This window comes from Oncorhynchus keta, unplaced genomic scaffold (genome assembly GCF_023373465.1).
Source record: "Oncorhynchus keta strain PuntledgeMale-10-30-2019 unplaced genomic scaffold, Oket_V2 Un_contig_6244_pilon_pilon, whole genome shotgun sequence".
Classification (NCBI taxonomy): Eukaryota; Metazoa; Chordata; class Actinopteri; order Salmoniformes; family Salmonidae; genus Oncorhynchus; species Oncorhynchus keta.
Window position 1 is genome coordinate 237,557 of NW_026288751.1, and position 20,282 is coordinate 257,838.

General features: G+C 39.9%; 1 protein-coding gene across 4 annotated transcripts in view; it reads left to right on the forward strand.

The window, feature by feature from the left end:
- Nucleotides 1-20,282, forward strand: part of eda (ectodysplasin A) — a 64,282-nt gene that overhangs the window by 25,292 nt on the left and 18,708 nt on the right. For all 4 annotated transcript variants that reach the window (XM_035782620.2, XM_035782621.2, XM_035782622.2 and 1 more), the window contains exon 2: nucleotides 15,796-15,904. In XM_035782620.2, coding sequence (XP_035638513.1) covers nucleotides 15,796-15,904 — 109 coding nt within the window. The remainder of the gene's footprint in view (nucleotides 1-15,795; nucleotides 15,905-20,282) is intronic.

Below are 20,282 nucleotides of genomic sequence, written 5' to 3' on the forward strand. Positions count from 1 at the left end.
AAAAGTGATAGCACTACCCGCTGTGCCAAAAATGCTTGACATGTCACTGCAGGACCGAATTTAGGACGATTTTGGAATGAGTTTAGTTTTTTCCTATATTAGTGTTTCCCCTATATTCATTAGCTGCGGGGGCCCATCGTAGCGAAATTGTTGTCACCGTTGCTAAAAATCTGACGCAGTGTTGTGTGTGATCTGACACACACACACACACACACACATATATATTCATATATATATATATGTATATATATATGTGGCCAATAAAAATAAAAGATTAAAATGGGCAAAAGAACACAGACACTGGACAGAGGAACTCTGCCTCAAAGGCCAGCATTCCGGAGTCGCTTCTTCGCTGTTGACATTGAGACTGGTGTTTTGCGGGTGATGATGAAGCTGCCAGTTGAGGACTTGTGAGGCGTCTGTTTCTCAAACTAGACACTCTAATGTACTTTTCCTCTTGCTCAGTTGTGCACTGGGGCCTCCCACTCCTCTTTCTATTCTGGTTAGAGCCAGTTTGAGCTGCTCTGTGAGGGGAGTAGTACACGGCGTTGTACGAGATCTTCAGTTTCTTGGCAATTTCTCACATGGAATAGCCTTCAATTCTCAGAACAAGAATAGACTGATGAGTTTCAGAAGAAAGTTATTTGTTTCTGGCCATTTTGAGCCTGTAATCGAACCCACAAATGCTGATGCTCCAGATACTCAACTAGTCTAAAGGACAGTTTTATTGCTTCTTTAATCAGACAACAGTTTTCAGCTGTGCTAACGTAATTGCAAAAGGGTTTTCTAATGATCAATTAGCCTTTAAAATGATCAACTTGGATTAGTTAACACAACATGCCATTGGAACACAGGAGTGATGGTTGCCGATAATGGGCCTCTGTACGCCTATGTAGATATTCCATAAAAAAATCAACAGTTTCCAGCTAAAATAGTCATTTACAACATTAAAAATGTCTACACTGTATTTCTGATCAATTTGATGTTATTTTAGTGGACAAAGCAATTGCTTTTGTTTCAAAAACAAGGACATTTCTAAGTGATCCAAAACTTTTGAACGATAGTGTATATAGTTCTGCCGAGACTCTTTTAAATGGATAGTTGTTTCCTCAATGACTGGAAGTCTACGTGAACAGCTAGTATGGCATTGCACTAACATTGCACTAACTAACACTAGTTGCAATGCACCCCCCCCCCACTACCCTTTGCCATCAATGCTGAAAAAAATCCTAGGGAAAACACTGCATATGTACAGTACATACTCTTCCACTTCAATGTCGCATAATCATTCAGACTGACCCCTCAGCAACAGTACATGCTGTTTAGACAGAGAGAGGAAAGACATTTTTCAAACTCAACTCCACACAGAATAAAACAGCATTGGCCTTTCGTCAAGGGCAAGACACTGGGTGGTCTGTTTGCAGCAGTGATGAGGAATAAGTCAAATCTCTTGTGTTTTTCTACCCACTGTCTCTCCCGCCCCCTCAGGGGTTAGCGTGTGTGTCTGACTGGCTATGGGCTCCCTCTTGGGCTTGGCCCCTAAGCAGAACACATATCTGACATAGGAGCCTCAGACCCAAGTGCATGTTGATGTGACCTCAGGCTCCAGATGTGGACTTGTTGTAACCTTATGATCGAGCTATAATTCAATGTCTTTCAATCCAGTTCGTGCGGGCAAGAATATCACACTAATTAAAGTTGTTATAACCATTGTTCTACTGAAATGATGTATGCAGTCTTCCTTGTCCAAGTATGCTTAGCGGGCCTACATTTGTTTGATATGTTACATGTTGCCAGACACAAAACTGAGGTTATAGCACATTGGAAACATGCCTACAGAGCTTGTCCCAGTATCAGGCATGATATGCAAACAAGTGCTAAACAAAGTATGTTATGCTAATCAACATATGTGTCCCTGATTTTAATTAGTCTGATTTGTGATAAACAATTTGTGACAAAACTTTTTTGGAAGTGGTTATTTTGTGTACAATAATGGCCTGGTGGGAGGGCCCATGCATTATAGACCTTCCTGGTCTCTTGACTGTGTGGAGTTCAGTTGAGTACATCATCCCGGTCCCAGTCCCAGCTGCACTACTAGAAACAGGGTGAAAGGTCTGTACTCTGATCTCCCCTATTACAGTGTGATGAATGAGATGGCAATGTCCGCCATCGGTATAAAAGGTGCAATTTAAAACGCACCTGGAAACGCCACCTGTATAGAAATGCTCCATGTCTCACGGCAGACTCATGTTGCATAGTCTAGACAGCGCGTCTCTCCAGCCTTTCAGAGCCCCGGCGCATTAGGTTAGCATTTGGCAGGTCAGCATCTGTTCCGGTAGCGGTGATACTCCACACTCCGCCCCAGCCCCCACTGGGTTCCTCTAATATTGGATGTGTTCCCCTTGCTCCCCAGGGAACCTCTATCTCATTCTCTCTCTCTCTGCTACCTTCTATCTTATCTCCTGTCTGATTTACTTAGTATCTGTTCTCTTGTTGCTTTACACACCGCCTGGGGCTGCAGGTAGCCTAGTGGTTAGAGCGTTGGGCCAGTAACCGAAAGGTTACAAAATCAAATCCCTGAGCTGACAAGGTAAAAATCTGTTGTTCTGCTCCTGAACAAGGCAATTAACACACTGTTCTTAGAGCTGTCATTGTAAATAATAATTTGTTCTTAACTGACTTGCCTAGTGAAATAAAGGGTAAATAAAAAATTAACACAGTCTCTCTTCTCCCCACATCTCATGCTGTTTGACCTGTCTAATGAATCACTGTTATCTCCAAGCTGCAGATGTTACCTATTTTGATCCTTTTCCAACCTGTGTGCACATTTGACATACTGCAAGGTAGAATCAAAGTAGAGGGTTATATTGGAACATGTACAGTACTGTACAATAGATTGTATTGTAAAGGGATTTAAAACGAGACAGTAGATTTGTGTTTCACTGTGTGTCAGTGGCGGTCGGTGCCGTTTAAGATGAGGGAGGATTCTTTTTTTTTAGGAGTATGGCCTTATTTCTATTACAGCATATTGGATGACTGTCATTCATATTCAATTCACCCCTGATCACACGCAAAACAGTTCACTTTCATAGCAGCCACATTCACACAGCATGATCACTTTGCTCAATGTATATATAATTCCTTCTTCCAACTATCTACACGCTCTCCTGCTCTCAACGTTACCCTTCGCTTGTGGACTTGAGTGCTGTCTGTGACCAGGCAAAAAAAACTTTCCAAGCCAAACCTTCATATCATGACAGCTAACCGCTACACACAGCCTACATCATTGTCAACTAGAACTACTAGAACTAACACGTTAGTAAACCCGCTACAATCATGCAGTACATTGTACAGTCAGAAATCAGTTTAGCAGTTACACCAGTGTGTCCCAGTGACAATAAATTAATAAAACCAAAAGCTTACGTTGACTTGGATGAGTTCCAGTGTTGGATAGCCATAGCCAGCTAGCGAACATAGCATCCCTCTCAGTTTGAGCAGGGTGTTTGAGTAGGCTAAACTAGCTAGCTGCATTTGCTAGCTAAGTGAAAGTGAAAGTAAAAAAAAAAAATACAACCAAATATAGCTCGCTCTTCTCCTTCATTTTGAAAGATTCTTTTTTTTAACTGCTCATCTATTGTCTTTCACCCTCTTTGATGCAACTACTCACCACATTTTATGCAGTGCAGCTAGCTGTAGCTTATGCTTTCAGTACTAAATTCATTATATAATCCTTTGATTGGGTGGACAACATACGGCACGAGCTCTGATAGGTTGGAGGACATCCTCCGGAAGTTGTCATAATTACTGTGAAAGTCTATGGAAGGGGAGAGAACCATGGGACTCCTATGTTTTGTATTGAAGTCAATGTTCCCAGAGGTAGGAGCTAGGAGGCTAGCTGTCTTCCGGCTACACCACGGGGCTAAACTACAGAGTGCTGCTGAGTGCGACCTTCATTGCAAAACAGTGTTTTAATCAATTATTTGGTAATGTGAATATATTTAGAATAGTTTTATCTAATAGGATCATTTTTTAAATTTTTCACTATTTAGATTTTTATGAAATTCACCGAGGAGGGTGGTCCTCCCCTTGCTCCTCTGATGAGCCTCCACTGCTATGAGTACAGTATTATCATGTTTTGCATATTCTTTCTGGTCTGGATTTCTTCTGGGAGGGTTTCATGATAGAACTCTAAGTACATATTTGTAATTGTCATGCCATGGGCCATCACATATAGATTTCACGTGTCTTTGTGCACCATAAATATGGCAACTGCTGTAGAGTACTGTGAACACAGTTTACCTAGCAGATTGTTAGTTTTACCCATCCCACTAAAAGACAATATCTGCTCAGAGAGCATGTTCTCCTGCCAATTGTTGAGACTTTAATTGTTAATCCTGTAAGTATGAAACCCAATACCTTTAAAAAATGCTTTAAGGAACGCTCCCACTGGACACACTGGTGGAATCAACGTTGTTTCAGTGTAATTTGTCAATGTATTGTGACGTGGAATCAACAGGGAAAATACATTGGATTTTTAAAAAAAAGTAATTAACCAGTACTGTTTTCATCTAATTTCAACCAGAGTTGTAAGCATTGAAATTAGGGTAAAACTTCAAATTAAATACATTGACATAACAACCTGTTTGTCAGGTTAAGACAATCTAATTTCAACATAATCATCAGAACTCTGTATACGTTGAAATTGCGTTGAAAATTCCTCATCCTATATTGAATGTATTGGGTGGTTGAAATTCTGTTGAATCATATACAAGATAATTTCCAAAGATAAACATGTGTTATTAATACCATACATTTGGCATCCTGTTTATAGAGTTTAAGGTAACTACTTCTAAACGTCAAAAGATCCAGTCAACCATAGACGAATTAGGGTATATTGTATGTAGCTAGCTTCGTTAAAATGGTGTGCTTTGGGCAAATCAGATGTTAATAGAGCCTACATAAAGCCAACCTCACTCCGAATTGACTTTCACACACAGCTTGTTTAAGAAAAGTTAGAGTTACTTTCAACTATTCAATGTTATTTAGGTAGTCTACTCAAATGAGTATAGAAGCTGATCAATGTCTGAATATTTTGACATGATAGCTCAGCTGAAATTAAAAAGAGCTTGTTTCCAAAGCTAAGCAGCATACATAGAGGTAGGCATCTGGATAGTAGACTTGTTCTCACTGAAGTGCATTACCCCTCACATGCCAGTAGGAGTCACTGTTCAGGCAGATATCGTTGGGCTGTGTCTTCACATTTTATCTCAATCTACCTCTTTATTTAGGTTGTCAGCATGACACTGAAACAATGATGTTGATTCAAACAAACATTTTACTATCAACATTGAAACAAGGTCAAATAACATGTCTAATTAAACCTAAAATTCAACCCAATATACACTCAGTGGCCAGTTTGAGAACCATACTCAATCAGTTATTTTTTTTCACAGAAAAATGGTTCTTCTACAGACAGTGAGTCAGGTGGTCATGGCTTGCTATATAAAGCAGGCAGACAGGCATCGAGGCATTCAGTTATTATTCGATTGAAAGTTAGAATGGGAAAAACGAGTGACCTAAGCAATTTTGAGCGTGGTATGATCGTCGGTGTAATGGCTGTCGTTGGTGAAAGAAGGAGAGGACCAAGGTGCAGCGTGGTACATGTTCATGATCTTTTAATTACACTGATCACTAGAACAAAAATAACAAAACAGAACAAACGAAACAGTCCTGTCTGGGACAGAGACAGAAAACAACTACCCACACCCATAGTGGGAAAACAGGCTGCCTAAGTATGGTTCTCAATCAGAGACAACGATAACCAGCAGCCTCTGATTGACAACCATACCAGGCCTAAACATAGAAACACAACACCTAGACATACAACATAGAATACCCACCCACATCACACCCTGACCAAACTAAAAATAGAAACATACAAAGCAATCTACGGTCAGGGCGTGACAGTCGTTGCTAGGAGCGCCGGTTCCAGTATCTCAGAAATGGTCGGCCTCTTGGGCTTTTTACACATGACAGTGTCTAGGGTTTACAGAGAAATGTGCGACAAACAAAAAACATCCAGTTAGCTGCAGTCCTGTGGACGAAAACAGCTTGTTGATGAGAGAGATCGAAGGAGAATGGCAAGAATAGTGACATTTGGTGGGGTTAGCGTGTGCAATTTTTATTAGCCTAATAATAAAGACGTCATTTAAAAGGTAAAAATGTATTACTTACCTTTTAATGTGGCATAAACACAACCTGTCATGATTGTCATACAAATCACTTCAAAAAGTAGGCTACCGGTGCATGTTCGTCCAGTCCAAAATAATTTCAGCATCCAAACTGCATGTATACTCGTGCCATTTGATGAATGGAAATAGACATCTGTTACAAAACACCAAAAAGTGTTCTTAATGACAATCAGCAATTGCCATTGATTAGGCCTACATGAATTGATACGTCTTGCTGACAAATGTATCTTTTTTGTAGCCTGAAAAGTTGGGAGACATGAAAAGGAGCTGAAACTATTCCGTTGAAAACGGGATGGTCACCCTAACACATGGTGAATTTACTAGACTAAGCTGCAATGTGTATTACCATGAACTTCAAATAGGCAGCCAGTGATGTGGTGGTAAAAAAATAGGTTGGTAAACTCTGATTTGCCTGATGCGGCAAAAACAAATTACACTCCCTATACTTTCAATGCATTTTTTTCAGAAAAAGTTGGATAAACAGTGTTTACTTGCGTTTACCCTACACTGGGCCACCTCTGCCGGTAGCTTACCCTCTCAGCAGAGACAATTTTGCAGAATACACAGAGAACAGGTAGCCTACAGGTAGCCTACATTCAATATAATACATTAATTGAATCAAAACATGTTTTACACTCTAGTTCATGAGTTGTCCATAATTCAGGAGTTAATGCTTGGAGTCTTCACAGATTGTGCAACATAAAACACTACCTTTCTTTCCTTACATTAATTACATTTATGAGATTATTATTTGTCGTTATTAAGCATTTAACAATTGAATTAGAACATTGAACTTAAACCTTTCATGGATCTTGGAGATCTCTGAAAATGCACTGTAAATGTAACTATGCCACGTAACACTTCATTACGTTTCGTCATGAAAACAGTTCTCATGGGCACACAAATCCAAAATAATGTAGGCCTATCGCATTGCAAAATCGAATGCTTTTAACCGAACTAACCTCTTCTAACCGAAAGAGTCATCTTATAGGCTTACTGTCATTAACGTATACTTGTTGGATGGATTGGATGCGCATTACTGTCTAGCAGTAGGCTAGACAGTAATATATTGTCAACCATCATCAGCTGATCCAAGGAAGAAAAAAAAATATTGGTAGAAAATAATAAAGCTACATAAATGGTCTACTACTTCTGGCCACGGATGGCGCGGAGAACACCAGTACCCGCGCGCACCGGGAAAACAAAGCAATGAGCCTCTGAACAGCTGACTGACAAAAGCAAACAATGATAAATCAACAAATACAGTGCCTTGCGAAAGTATTCGGCCCCCTTGAACTTTGCGACCTTTTGCCACATTTCAGGCTTCAAACATAAAGATATAAAACTGTATTTTTTTGTGAAGAATCAACAACAAGTGGGACACACTCATGAAGTGGAACGACATTTATTGGATATTTCAAACTTTTTTAACAAATCAAAAACTGAAAAATTGGGCGTGCAAAATTATTCAGCCCCCTTAAGTTAATACTTTGTAGCGCCACCTTTTACTGCGATTACAGCTGTAAGTCGCTTGGGGTATGTCTCTATCAGTTTTGCACATTAAGAGACTGACATTTTTTTCCCATTCCTCCTTGCAAAACAGCTCAAGCTCAGTGAGGTTGGATGGAGAGCATTTGTGAACAGCAGTTTTCAGTTCTTTCCATAGATTCTCGATTGGATTCAGGTCTGGACTTTGACTTGGCCATTCTAACACCTGGATATGTTTATTTTTGAACCATTCCATTGTAGATTTTGCTTTATGTTTTGGATCATTGTCTTGTTGGAAGACAAATCTCCGTCCCAGTCTCTTCCAGAGTGGTCCAGTATTTGGCTCCATCCATCTTCCCATCAATTTTAACCATCTTCCCTGTCCCTGCTGATGAAAAGCAGGCCCAAACCATGATGCTGCCACCACCATGTTTGACAGTGGGGATGGTGTGTTCAGGGTGATGAGCTGTGTTGCTTTTACGCCAAACATAACGTTTTGAATTGTTGCCAAAAAGTTCAATTTTGGTTTCATCTGACCAGAGCACCTTCTTCCACATGTTTGGTGTGTCTCCCAGGTGGCTTGTGGCAAACTTTAAACAACACTTTTTATGGATATCTTTAAGAAATGGCTTTCTTCTTGCCACTCTTCCATGAAGGCCAGATTTGTGCAATATACGACTGATTGTTGTCCTATGGACAGAGTCTCCCACCTCAGCTGTAGATCTCTGCAGTTCATCCAGAGTGATCATGGGCCTCTTGGCTGCATCTCTGATCAGTCTTCTCCTTGTATGAGCTGAAAGTTTAGAGGGATGGCCAGGTCTTGGTAGATTTGCAGTGGTCTGATACTCCTTCCATTTCAATATTATCGCTTGCACAGTGCTCCTTGGGATGTTTAAAGCTTGGGAAATCTTTTTGTATCCAAATCCGGCTATAAACTTCTTCACAACAGTATCTCGGACCTGCCTGGTGTGTTCCTTGTTCTTCATGATTTTTTAAATGATCAAAGTAGTTCCAAACGTCAAATTTCTAAGTGTTTAAGGTGAAGTTTAGGCATTAACTCAGAATTCTTAAGGTTAGGCATTAAACCTAACCATTACAAAAACATATTTCTATTGCTGGATTTGAACATGCAACCTTTGCCTCTGGAATCAGAGGCAGATGCTTACACCCATCCATCATCCACGCCCACAACGCCCTAGAAAACCAAAACCTACTTGAAGGTAACAGTGCTCATTGTTGTCCCTCCTGGCCGGTTTTGATGCCGTCTTCTGACGTCCTTAGACATGGATGGACGTTGAAAACGGACTTGTATCACGAGTGACCTGCCTTGAGTGGACAGCACTGAAACATAGAAATTAATGTTTTAAGCTATGACAGAGAGGTGGGTGTGTTAATTTCATATGAAAGCTTTTATTTTAATATTTACCACAGTAAAACATATTTTCCAATACATTTTAAACAAATAGGAGAATGGTTAAATTAGCATTATTTAGACACTCACTCCACCCCCACCCAATGTTGGACTTTTGTTGCATTTAGGGGTGCTACAGTGGTGTGTATTCATGGATGCTAAGGAAAATAAGGCTTCTCAAAACAATTGACCAACAAAAAAACATACAATTATTTATCTTTCGTCTCTCTGTGTTTCATAATTTTCCTTAAATTTGCAAGTGGCTGAATGTATCTCACACGAGAAAGAATTAGAGCAAGTGAAACAGCGCCCCTCTGTCTCTTTACGTGTAGGCCATCTATCTGATGCTGTCTGGTCCAAACGAGTATGACATTGTTGCCGCCAGTAGCATTGAAGGCAAGGGAAACCAGCGAGCATTTGGCCTCCCTTGATAAAAAAGTGTACAAAATTAGCCAATCAGCATTAAGCTAAATTGAGCGAGCTCAACTGTGAATGGTCCTGGCGCACCAAAAAAAAGTATAAAGGGAACCCAGCTTGGATTTGGCTTCACTCCTATCAAATCCCATTGTAAGCATACGTCATTGACAGAAAAACTTGAATTGTTGCATCTGGTTTTGTTGTTGTCCTCTGCGGGCTAGCTAGCCAGCTGGCAAAAATTGTCCCTTTACTAAATTAGCCATGGATGGAGATAGGTATTTGGACTTGTGGTTTTACTTAATTCTCCGTATTGGCCAACGGCGATTCTGATCCAAGCATTAATTCATACATTGTTGTGCCCCTGGCATTAAAGGATGGAAGTTCAATATGTAGCTAGATGTATAAGGCTAATGTTAACTAGCTAACGTTTCCCATGAATGGAAGTTAGGCTTTTAGCCAAGTAGCCTAGGACAACAAAAAATAAAAGTGTTTACTGTATGACAGAGTGGTGGACAGTTTCGTCAACATGAAATAGAGAAGGATAGTATTGTCATTTCTATACAAGTAGGGTGAGTCAGCATATGTTTTCTACTTGCACAAACTTGCACTCACACACACAGAAATCAGAACCATGGACAGCCACAACATATTTAGCTTACATTGATTGGACTAAATAGTTTTTAGTATCTTTTAGTTGTCAGTGTATTAGACTAAGCAGAGGTGATTTGATGATGTTGACATGTCAAAGTTGAAATGGTGCTGGAATAGTAGAGGCAGCTCCTGTTTTCTTTGTGACTCACGGTAACTCTCTGTTGGTCTAAATCAATAGTTGTTTTGTCGTCCGAAAATATTGGAAACATTAACTTGCTTGACCATGCTATAGGTCATGAAACTGTCTGTTACTGTACATGCAATATGCTTTGTGAACTTCACTGGACAGAGGTTGCTATCTGGTTTTGTGAGAGGAAAAAATGTGTGGTTGAATTTTCCCCATTGATTTTACCCGCGCACTGCTACTGGGGAGCTAATGTCTCATTCAGGGGAGCTGTGCCCCACCTGACTCCCCTGTAATTCGCACCCTGGGTGGACCACAAACAGGCAAATAATGGTACAGTACAACAGTTGTGTGCAGAATGGCATCTCAGAATGCACAACTCATCGGTCCTTCTGCTATTGCAGCAGACGACCACACCGGGTTCCACTCCTATCAGCTAAAAACAAGAAGAAGCGGCTCCCGTGGGCATGCGATCACCAACCAACACTGGACAATTGAGGAGTCGAAAAACATTGCTTGGTCCAATGAATCCCAGTTCCTGTTGCGTCATGCTGATGGCAGAGTCAGGATTTGGCGTAAGCAGCATGAGTCCATGGCCCCATCCTGCCTGGTGTCAACAGTACAGGCTGGTGGAGGTTGTGTAATTGTGTGGGGAATGTTTTCCGGGCACACGTTAGGTCCCTTGACACCAATTTAGCAATGTTTGAACACCACACCTTGTAGAATCCATGCCCCAAAGAACTCAGGCTGTTCTGGAGGCAAAGTGGGGTCTGACCCGGTACATGGGTGTACCTAATTAACACCAATGAGTATAGGATGATCAAAATAATTATTATAATATGTGGAATTTTCAACACAATTTCAATGTATACAGTACATAGTTCTGATGATTATGTTGAAATTAGATTGATGTAACAACCTATTAGTCAGGTTACGTCCATTTATTTAGGTTGAAGTTTTACTCTAATTTCAATGTATACAATGCTTGTGTGATCGTTTTTAAGACCTCAAATTACTTTTCATTAATAATCTTGTCTAACAACATGTATTACTGGGCAGTGCAAATTCAAATCAAATCAAATGTTATTGGTCACAAACACATGGTTAGCAGATGTTAAAGCGAGTGTAGGGAAATGCTTGTGCTTGTAGTTCCAACAGTGCAGTAATATCTAACAAATAATCTAACAATTCCCAACAACTACCTAATACACACAAATCTAAAGGGGTGAATGAGAATATGTACATATAAATATATGGATGAGCGATGGCCGAGCGGCATAGGCAAGGTGCAGTAGATGGTATAAAATACAGTATATACATGTGATATGAGTAATGTAAGATATGTAAACCTTATTAAAGTGGCATTGTTTAAAGTGACTCGTGATCCATTTATTAAAGTGTCCAGTGATCGTGTCTCAATGTGGGCAGCAGCCTCTCTGAGTTAGTGATTGCAGTTTAGCAGTCTGATGGCCTTGAAATAGAAGTTGTTTGTCAATCTCTCGGTCCCAGCTTTGATGCATCTGTACTGACCTTGCCTTGTGGATGATAGCGGTGTGAACAGGCAGTGGCTTGGGGGGTTGTTGTCGTTGATGATCTTTTTGTAGTTCCTGTGACATCGGGTGCTGTAGGTGTCATGGAGGGCAGGTAGTTTGCCCCCGGGTATGCGTTGTGAAGACCGCACCACCCTCTGGAGAGCCTTGCGGTTGAGGGTGGTGCAGTTGCCGTACCACAGCCTGGTAATTTTCATCATAGGTACACTTCAACTATGACAAACAAAATGAGAAAAAAAATCCAGAAAATCACATTGTAGGATTTTTAAAGAATTTATTTGCAAATTATTGTGGAAAATAAGTATTTGGTCAATAAAAAAAGTTTATCTCAATACTTTGTTATATACCCTTTGTTGGCAATGACAGAGGAGTGGCTTCGTAAGAAGCATTTCAAGGTCCTGGAGTGGCCTAGCCAGTCTCCAGATCTCAACCCCATAGAAAATCTTTGGAGGGAGTTGAAAGTCCGTGTTGCCTAGCAACAGCCCCAAAACATCACTGCTTTAGAGGAGATCTGCATGGAGGAATGGGCCAAAATACCAGCAACAGTGTGTGAAAACCTTGTGAAGACTTACAGAGCACGTTTGACCTCTGTCATTGCCAACAAAGGGTATATAACAAAGTATTGAGATAAACTTTTGTTATTGACCAAATACTTATTTTCCACCATAATTTGCAAATAAATTCATTAAAAATCCTACAATGTGATTTTCTGGATTTTTTTTCTCATTTTGTCTGTCATAGTTGAAGTGTACCTATGATGAAAATTACTACAGGCCTCTCTCATCTTTTTAAGTGGGAGAACTTGCACAATTGGTGGCTGACTAAATACTTTTTCCCCCCACTGTAGATGGGGTGCTTATGTCATTTGAGCTGAAAGTATATATACCAGTTATCTAATAATAGTTTATTTTGTTATTTACAGTTAAGAAACTTTCTTAGAAGCAGTCTTGGAGACATTACTTCTCTACATCTATCAAGTATTGAACAACTACTCCATAATAACCGTGACTCATATAGATTTATATCCAGAGTGTACTCATTGCTAATGCAACAATGACCAAAACCAGATGTACATAAGTCAAGAGAGCAATGGGAATCTGATTTGAATACTACAATTGATGAGGGCCTATGGTCGGACCTATGCCAAGATAGTGTGTCAGTGACAATCAACTCTGGATACAGACTTATACATTACACTTTCCTCCACCAACTCTATCTGACACCTCAGAGGCTACATAGATATAACCCTGAAATATCAGAAATGTGTTTCAGATGTGGAACAACAGAAGGTATTTTTTTGCATTCTACTTGGCAGTGTACTATATAATTATGGAGGTCCCTTTCCCACTTGACCCTGAAATATGCCTTCTGGATAACTTTAACTTTTCTGGGTAACTTTAAATGTGAGTTTGAGGAATAACTTCAATATCAAATTTACAGAAATCGCAAGAAAATGTGTTGCATTGACATGTAAATCAAATTCCCCTCTCCAAATTCCAAGATGGCTCTCTGAAATGAATAAGTGTATTCCTATTAAGAAGATGACCTATGCTTTAAGAAATAAATTCAACTACTACTTTGTATGGCAATCCTTCCTGGACTATATGGAAATACTTCCATTGGGGTTGGTGATATGTGCTTGTAGATGTTAATATTGTCTCTCCGTAATGTACTGTTTATATTGCTTTGTGTATGTGTTGGTCTCTCTTGTCTTTTGCCTTATTTAGTCATTATTAGTATTATTATTATTTTATTTTTTTAAATTGTAATTTGTAATTGTTTTACAAATATATATATTTTGGGGGAGGGGTGGGGAGGGCTGAATAAGCTTTTTTTTGTAGTACTTACTCTTGCTCTGTTGTATTGTTTGGTTGTTCAATAATTGAAAAATAAAATAAAATAATTGTTATTATTTTGTCCAACAACATTGTGTTATTTATCGCTATAGGCTGTGTTTGCAGATATCTTGTTTCATTCAGTATATATTTGATTGACATGCTCAGTAATTGTCAGGATGTAGTGAACTTCTGTTGGGGTGAATCAAATGAGATTACATCATAGTGTTTGTCATCCCATACATGTCATTTTTTTGGGACTGAGGATCTCCTCTGTAATAATTGGACGGAAGCCTCTTGTTAGATTGTAAGGTACACATTTACTAATGTAGATAGCATTTGTATCATGAAGGTGATCAACAGCATACTGTATAAACTACATCTATTTGGTTGTTATAATACCTCAATGGAAAAGTACTTGGTGAGAGTCAAGTTGACACAAAGCTGCGGTTCAGAGGTCTTGTCTCAGGCTCTACAGACTATAATGAGTGCCTGTCAGGGTAACTAAAGTTTTGGCTGTCCTCTCCCTTTACGGGCTGGCTGGGATATCAAAGGCCCCGCTGATAAACAAAATAAACTCCCAGCACTGCTTTCACCCTTTATTGTCCTGCCCGGTTTTAATGTTGGCCAGGTGCAGAGTTAAGCACAAACTCTAGCATTTTTAAGCCGGCATGCAGCAAGCAAAGCATCCACAGAAGCATGCCTGTTGTTGATATCACTCAGCTACAGTATGACTGTACATCCTCAGTACTGCTGAATAAATCCATTGTTGTTACATTGTATTTGAGGTACAAGGAATGTAGTCCATTGGTTACAGTTCTCGTGTAACATTCCTGTCCTGAACTCCAATGTTTTAGAGTAAAGTATGTCATGTAGATAATAAGTACCCTGATATCAGTGCAATATCCATATAGATCTGAGACTACTCTATAAACGCTGACACGCCTATACCGGCATATGAGACTCACCTCTGAAGATTTTAATGATAGTTGGTGGAAGTGGACTATCACCCCAAAGGAATGCAGAGGGGCCATAAAATGAAACTTTTGGCTGGGAGTCATGTGACGGATGGGTAATGCTCATTGTTCATGTTTGGCAAGCCCTAGTCTCTCTTGCACATTGTCTGATAATTTTACAGGTACGTTATTGCCTTAATCAGCGTCACTCATTTATGTAGGGCTTTTGAAACAGTAGTTTGAAGACACGTTTATGGAATACGGAACTAGTGAAAATGAGCTATTAGTGTCCTGTAATGTATTGGGGCAAAACTCCCTATAACTGTTCACCCAGGCTTTATATAAGCAGGCTAACACAATCTTGTGGAATGCAGACAATCCATGTTTAAATTTATTTTCCTGCCCTAAGGTTATTGGTGAACTTTTGGAATTGATGGCTGCTGCTTTCTATTGTCATAAAATGTGCTATTTTCAATGAGTAATCAATACCACATCTCAAGTAGGATCCTCGGCAACGAGCGGCCTGCTCTGCCAAGGGCAGCGTTATGAGCTCAACATAGGATTGTCTACTATCCAACAGACAGAGACTGCCTGGGTTTGGTTTTCTGCATCTTGTACCCAAGCCTAATGCCTTCCGTCAATGGAATCATGTTTTCACATGGTTTCCCCTGGAGTTGGGCATGCATCTGAAATGTTCATCTCTTGCACACTTTCTCCCTCTCCCATTCTTCCTATCCCCTCTTCTTAGTATCTGTGGAGAGGAACTCTGCTTATCGCTTTGCAGTTTGGTCTAATTTATGTTCCATAAGTGCAGGTCTCATAAATACTCAAAGTGAACAAAGCCAAGTAATTAAATCCTGTGTCAACAAACACCAAAAAAACAGACAAATCTAATCCGTCCTGATTTTAAATATAATTTGAAAGAACAAAAACTTTTACTTCTTTTGCACACATTGCCTGTGAATGAATGTTATGAGATAATATGAACACATTTCGTATATTTTATGCAAGTTCTCATGACTTGCTAGTTGAAATGATAAAGACTCCGATGCAAACAACAGTTCTATTTCAATTTTATAACATTTTTCCTTGTATCCTTCACTGACCAACAGAATAGGTTGCCTCTGGGGAACAGTGACAAAAGCTCTCACCTCAAAGAAGACAGAGACAATGCTGTCCATCGCACCAAAAGGAGCCAGCAGAATAAACGACTTGATTCAGGTATGGATTCTTTCTTGGAACAACAATTTCATTACATTCAAAGAATGCCTTAAACTTTCATGTTCTAATTTGTTAAATGACTGGACGGATGGGTATACATCAAGTTTTACCTCCAGGTAAAAGACTCAGGACAGCAGGGATAGAGCAGGCCTGAACCCAGTATGCTGTATGGTTCATGGTGGGCAGTGGTATAGTGGAAACTATACGCAGGAATACACTGTAATCCTGTTTCTTTTCAGTGTACATTGTGTATATTCACTTCTTAATCCCCACTGATGCGTATCAAAGGAGTGTAGTGGAGTTATAAGCCGTATCAATTAATAAGGCTGATGAAATATATCATAATGTTTAGCTTAAAATGTTGATAAACTATTATTTCTTCACATTTTAAGCGCAGCAAGGAATGTGCACACAGTGGTAGGCCTAAAAGAGAATTCACTAGAACATGTTTTCTAGCCAACCTAATTAATTTAAATGTCCTAAATCATAGATTAAGTACACGTTTAAATGTCACATGATAAGAACAACCATCTATCAAAACGAGTCAATGGCTAGCTAACAGTCTAGTCTACTGACAAGCTAGCTAACTAGCTGTTTAGCTGGCTAGCATACCCACAAACTCATTTTAATCAAATTAACCAGCTAGCTAGCATATTTTCTTGTCAAACTGTTAAATTAGTAGCCAGCCAGTTTCAAGTGATGTTAAATAACAATATAAGTCTTCTACAAACTTTGAGGGTGGTTTTCTTTAAATAGTTCATCAGGGAGACCTCCGTTGTAACTAGCTATGCTGCGCTCTATTGGAACAGGTAATACTCAAATTATACATTGTTTTGAAGCTTAAAATCTCCTCTTTCTAACAGTGTATATAACTTCAAATGTGTTTAGGGGTCAATGTGACTGATTATGATAGAACAAGCCACATATGACTAGCATAATGCCTTTGACCTCCTAGACATTGAAAGAAAGTTGATTTGAAAGCCAAGAGAACAGGAGACTGCATATGAGGAACTGTTTATAAATATTTATTTCAATGTTCAGTTTTTGGTGTGGCTATTTTGAACAAAGGTAAGACATGCCTCATAATATGAAGTAAAACATCCAGGTTTCAAACAATTAAGGAACAGGAAAAATATAGTGATGCTAATGATCGGCCTATCGTCTTCTGGTAGCCTAGATGGAAAGGCTTTCCCAAAATCCTTCTCAATTAAATGTTAACTAGCTATAAAGTAGCCTATGCCTACCTGGCAGAAAGATATCCTGATTATTTGCATCAGTCCAGTGGACATTGGTTTTGCAAACTCCATCTCATGTGCAATACAGAAACACCACTAACCAACAACAGTGCTCGTGCCTGTGCACTTGAATTAAAGGGTAACTACACTCAAGAATCTACATTTCCTAATTTGGACTTAGAATATCCAATTATTTTGCTTTTCTATTTTTTTTAAATGGTGAGAGCGAAAACCTGAAAACATTTGGAAAAAATCTGAAACCTATGAATTTCTGACACAGTTGACAGCTTAATTTATGTATTTCAATAGTAGACCTACTATACAAAGATGAGTGAGAGACAATGCAGGATTTTACAGTGAGGAGGCAACAGCAGTTCTTTACTTTTCTTTCCCGGGTGAGACTTTTACTAGCAAACAGGAAAATAAGCCACCAAAAACTTTACAATTATTTACAAAAGAAAGTAGCAAAGATGGAAGTTGCAACAGGAACATAAACTGGGGATAACTCCCAAAACAGTTGCACTCAAACAATTCCGACCTTAATAATACCCGTCCACAACCAGTCCCTTGCCTGGCCTAGACAGAAATTACAAGGCTAAAATAGCTTACCTGGAACCTTCACTATGGACCGTACCATTATTAACCAATCATCAAGTATCAGTTTCAATATGGACCAAACCATTATTGACCAATCATCAATTTGCATTTTTATTTTTTTATTTCACCTTTATTTAACCAGGTAAGCTAGTTGAGAACAAGTTCCCATTTACAACTGCGACCTGGCCAAGATAAAGCAAAGCAGTGCGACACAAACAACAACACAGAGGTACACATGGAATAAACAAGCGTACAGTCAATAACACAATAGAAAAAAAGAAAGTCTTTATACAGTGTATGCAAATGGCTTGAGGAGGTAAGGCAATAAATAGGGCATAGTAGCTAGGTAATTACAGTTTAGCAAATTAACACTGGAGTGATAGATGAGCAGATGATGATGTGCAAGTAGAAATACTGGTGTGCAAAAGAGCAGAAAAGTAAATAAAAACAATATGGGGATGAGGTAGGTAGATTGGGTGGGCTATTGACAGATGGGCTATGTACAGCTGCAGCGATCGGTTAGCTTCTCAGATAGCTGATGTTTAAAGTTAGTGAGGGAAATATAAGTCTCCAGCTTCAGTGATTTTTGCAATTTATTCCAGTCATTGGCACCAGAGAACTGGAAGGAAAGGCAGCCAAAGAGGTGTTGGCTTTGGGGACGACCAGTGAGATATACCTGCTGGAACGCATGCTACGGGTGGGTGTTGTTATCGTGACCAGTGAGCTTTACCTAGCATAGACTTATAGATGAACTGGAGCCAGTGGGTCTGGCGACGAATATGTAGCGAGGGCCAGCCGACTTGAGCATACTGGTCGCAGTGGTGGGTGGTATAAGGGGCTTTGGTGACAAAACGGATGGCACTGTGATAGACTGAATCCAGATTGTTGAGTAGAGTATTGGAAGCTATTTTGTAAATGACATCGCCGAAGTTGAGGATCGGTAGGATAGTCAGTTTTACGAGGGTATGTTTGACGGCGTGAGTGAAGGAGGCTTTGTTGCGAAATAGGAAGCCGATTCTAGATTTAATTTTTGATTGGAGATGTGGAAGGAGTCTGGAAGGAGAGTTTACAGTCTAGCCAAACACCTAGGTATTTGTAGTTGTCCACATATTCTAAGTCAGAACCGTCCAGAGTAGTGATGCTAGTCGGGCGGGCGGGTGCGGGCAGCGAAAAGGTTGAAAAGCATAGTTTTACTAGCGTTTAAGAGCAGTTGGAGGCCACGGAAGGAGTGTAGTATGGCGTTGAAGCTTGTTTGGAGGTTAGTTAGCACAGTGTCCAAAGAAGAGCCAGATGTATACAGAATGGTGTCGTCTGCGTAGAGGTGGATCAGGGAATCACTCGCAGCAAGAGCAACATCGTTGATATATGCAGAGAAAATAGTTGGCCCGAGAATTGAACCCTGTGGTACCCCCATAGAGACTGCCAGAGATCCGGAGAACAGGCTCTCCGATTTGACACACTGAACTCTGTTTGCGAAGTAGTCGGTGAACCAGGCAAGGCAGTCATTTGAGAAACCAAGGCTGTTGAGTCTGCCGATAAGGATAATGTGATTGACAGAGTTGAAAGCCTTGGCCCCGGATGCATGTCGAAAGCATGTTCAAATACAGGCATGAATTAACAATAAACATATTCTGCCAATAATCAATATATTACTAAATATTTTCACACTTCAGTCAATGGTGTAGGACCCTGCATAAAGCAGGGTAACATTTGTCCTCCCTTCGAATTCAACCACATTACAGATCTCAGTAACACAGGATAAGTAGCGCTCCTGAACACAGCTGTGTTTGACACACCTCCTGATGCAGCAGGAACAAAGGATTCACCTCTTCATTCGACGAGGATTACCGGTATGTTTGCAAACAATTTTTTACCTTTAACCTAGCGATTACATCACCAAAACATGTGCACTTGAAGCATACTAAGACTGAGTAACACAGCACTACAAACAAATGGCTGGCGCATCCAAAACCAAATGAATGTTGGCATTTCTCTCTCATTACAGGCTAACATCGGCAGTACAGAAGGAAAATGGCTAAACACATATTACATTCAATAAATTAATGTGCATTCTCATAAACCCTTAAAGTGTTTCAAATGTCTGGTTACTTATATAAGGCATGTCTTTAGGTTGTGAAAGAGATTATTTGGACGATCATCACAATTGGGTTTATCATTTTAGGTCATTCAGAGTACATGTCACTGTTTGTCCTGTTTAAAAAATTACACAGGGCGCCTTTCCTTCACTGGGCGGGACGTTTAGTTGCATTTACAGAGGCTGGATCTATGCACTTTGGGAGGGATACGCTGTTCCCCACTTCTATGTTGTTGGTATAAAACCAGAATATAAGTAATTACATTTTTGCGGCTGTTCTCCTGATTTCTTGGTTTGAAAGGAGCGAGCACTGGATTTCAGATGTGGTATTCAGTTCAAAGCCTGACATGCATTGCATTGGAACATTTACAATGCAGTAATTTGTTTGGGCGCTCTGTCATTAGAGGGTTTAAGTCTCTCTCTCTCCCTCGCTCTCTCTTTCCATTGTGGG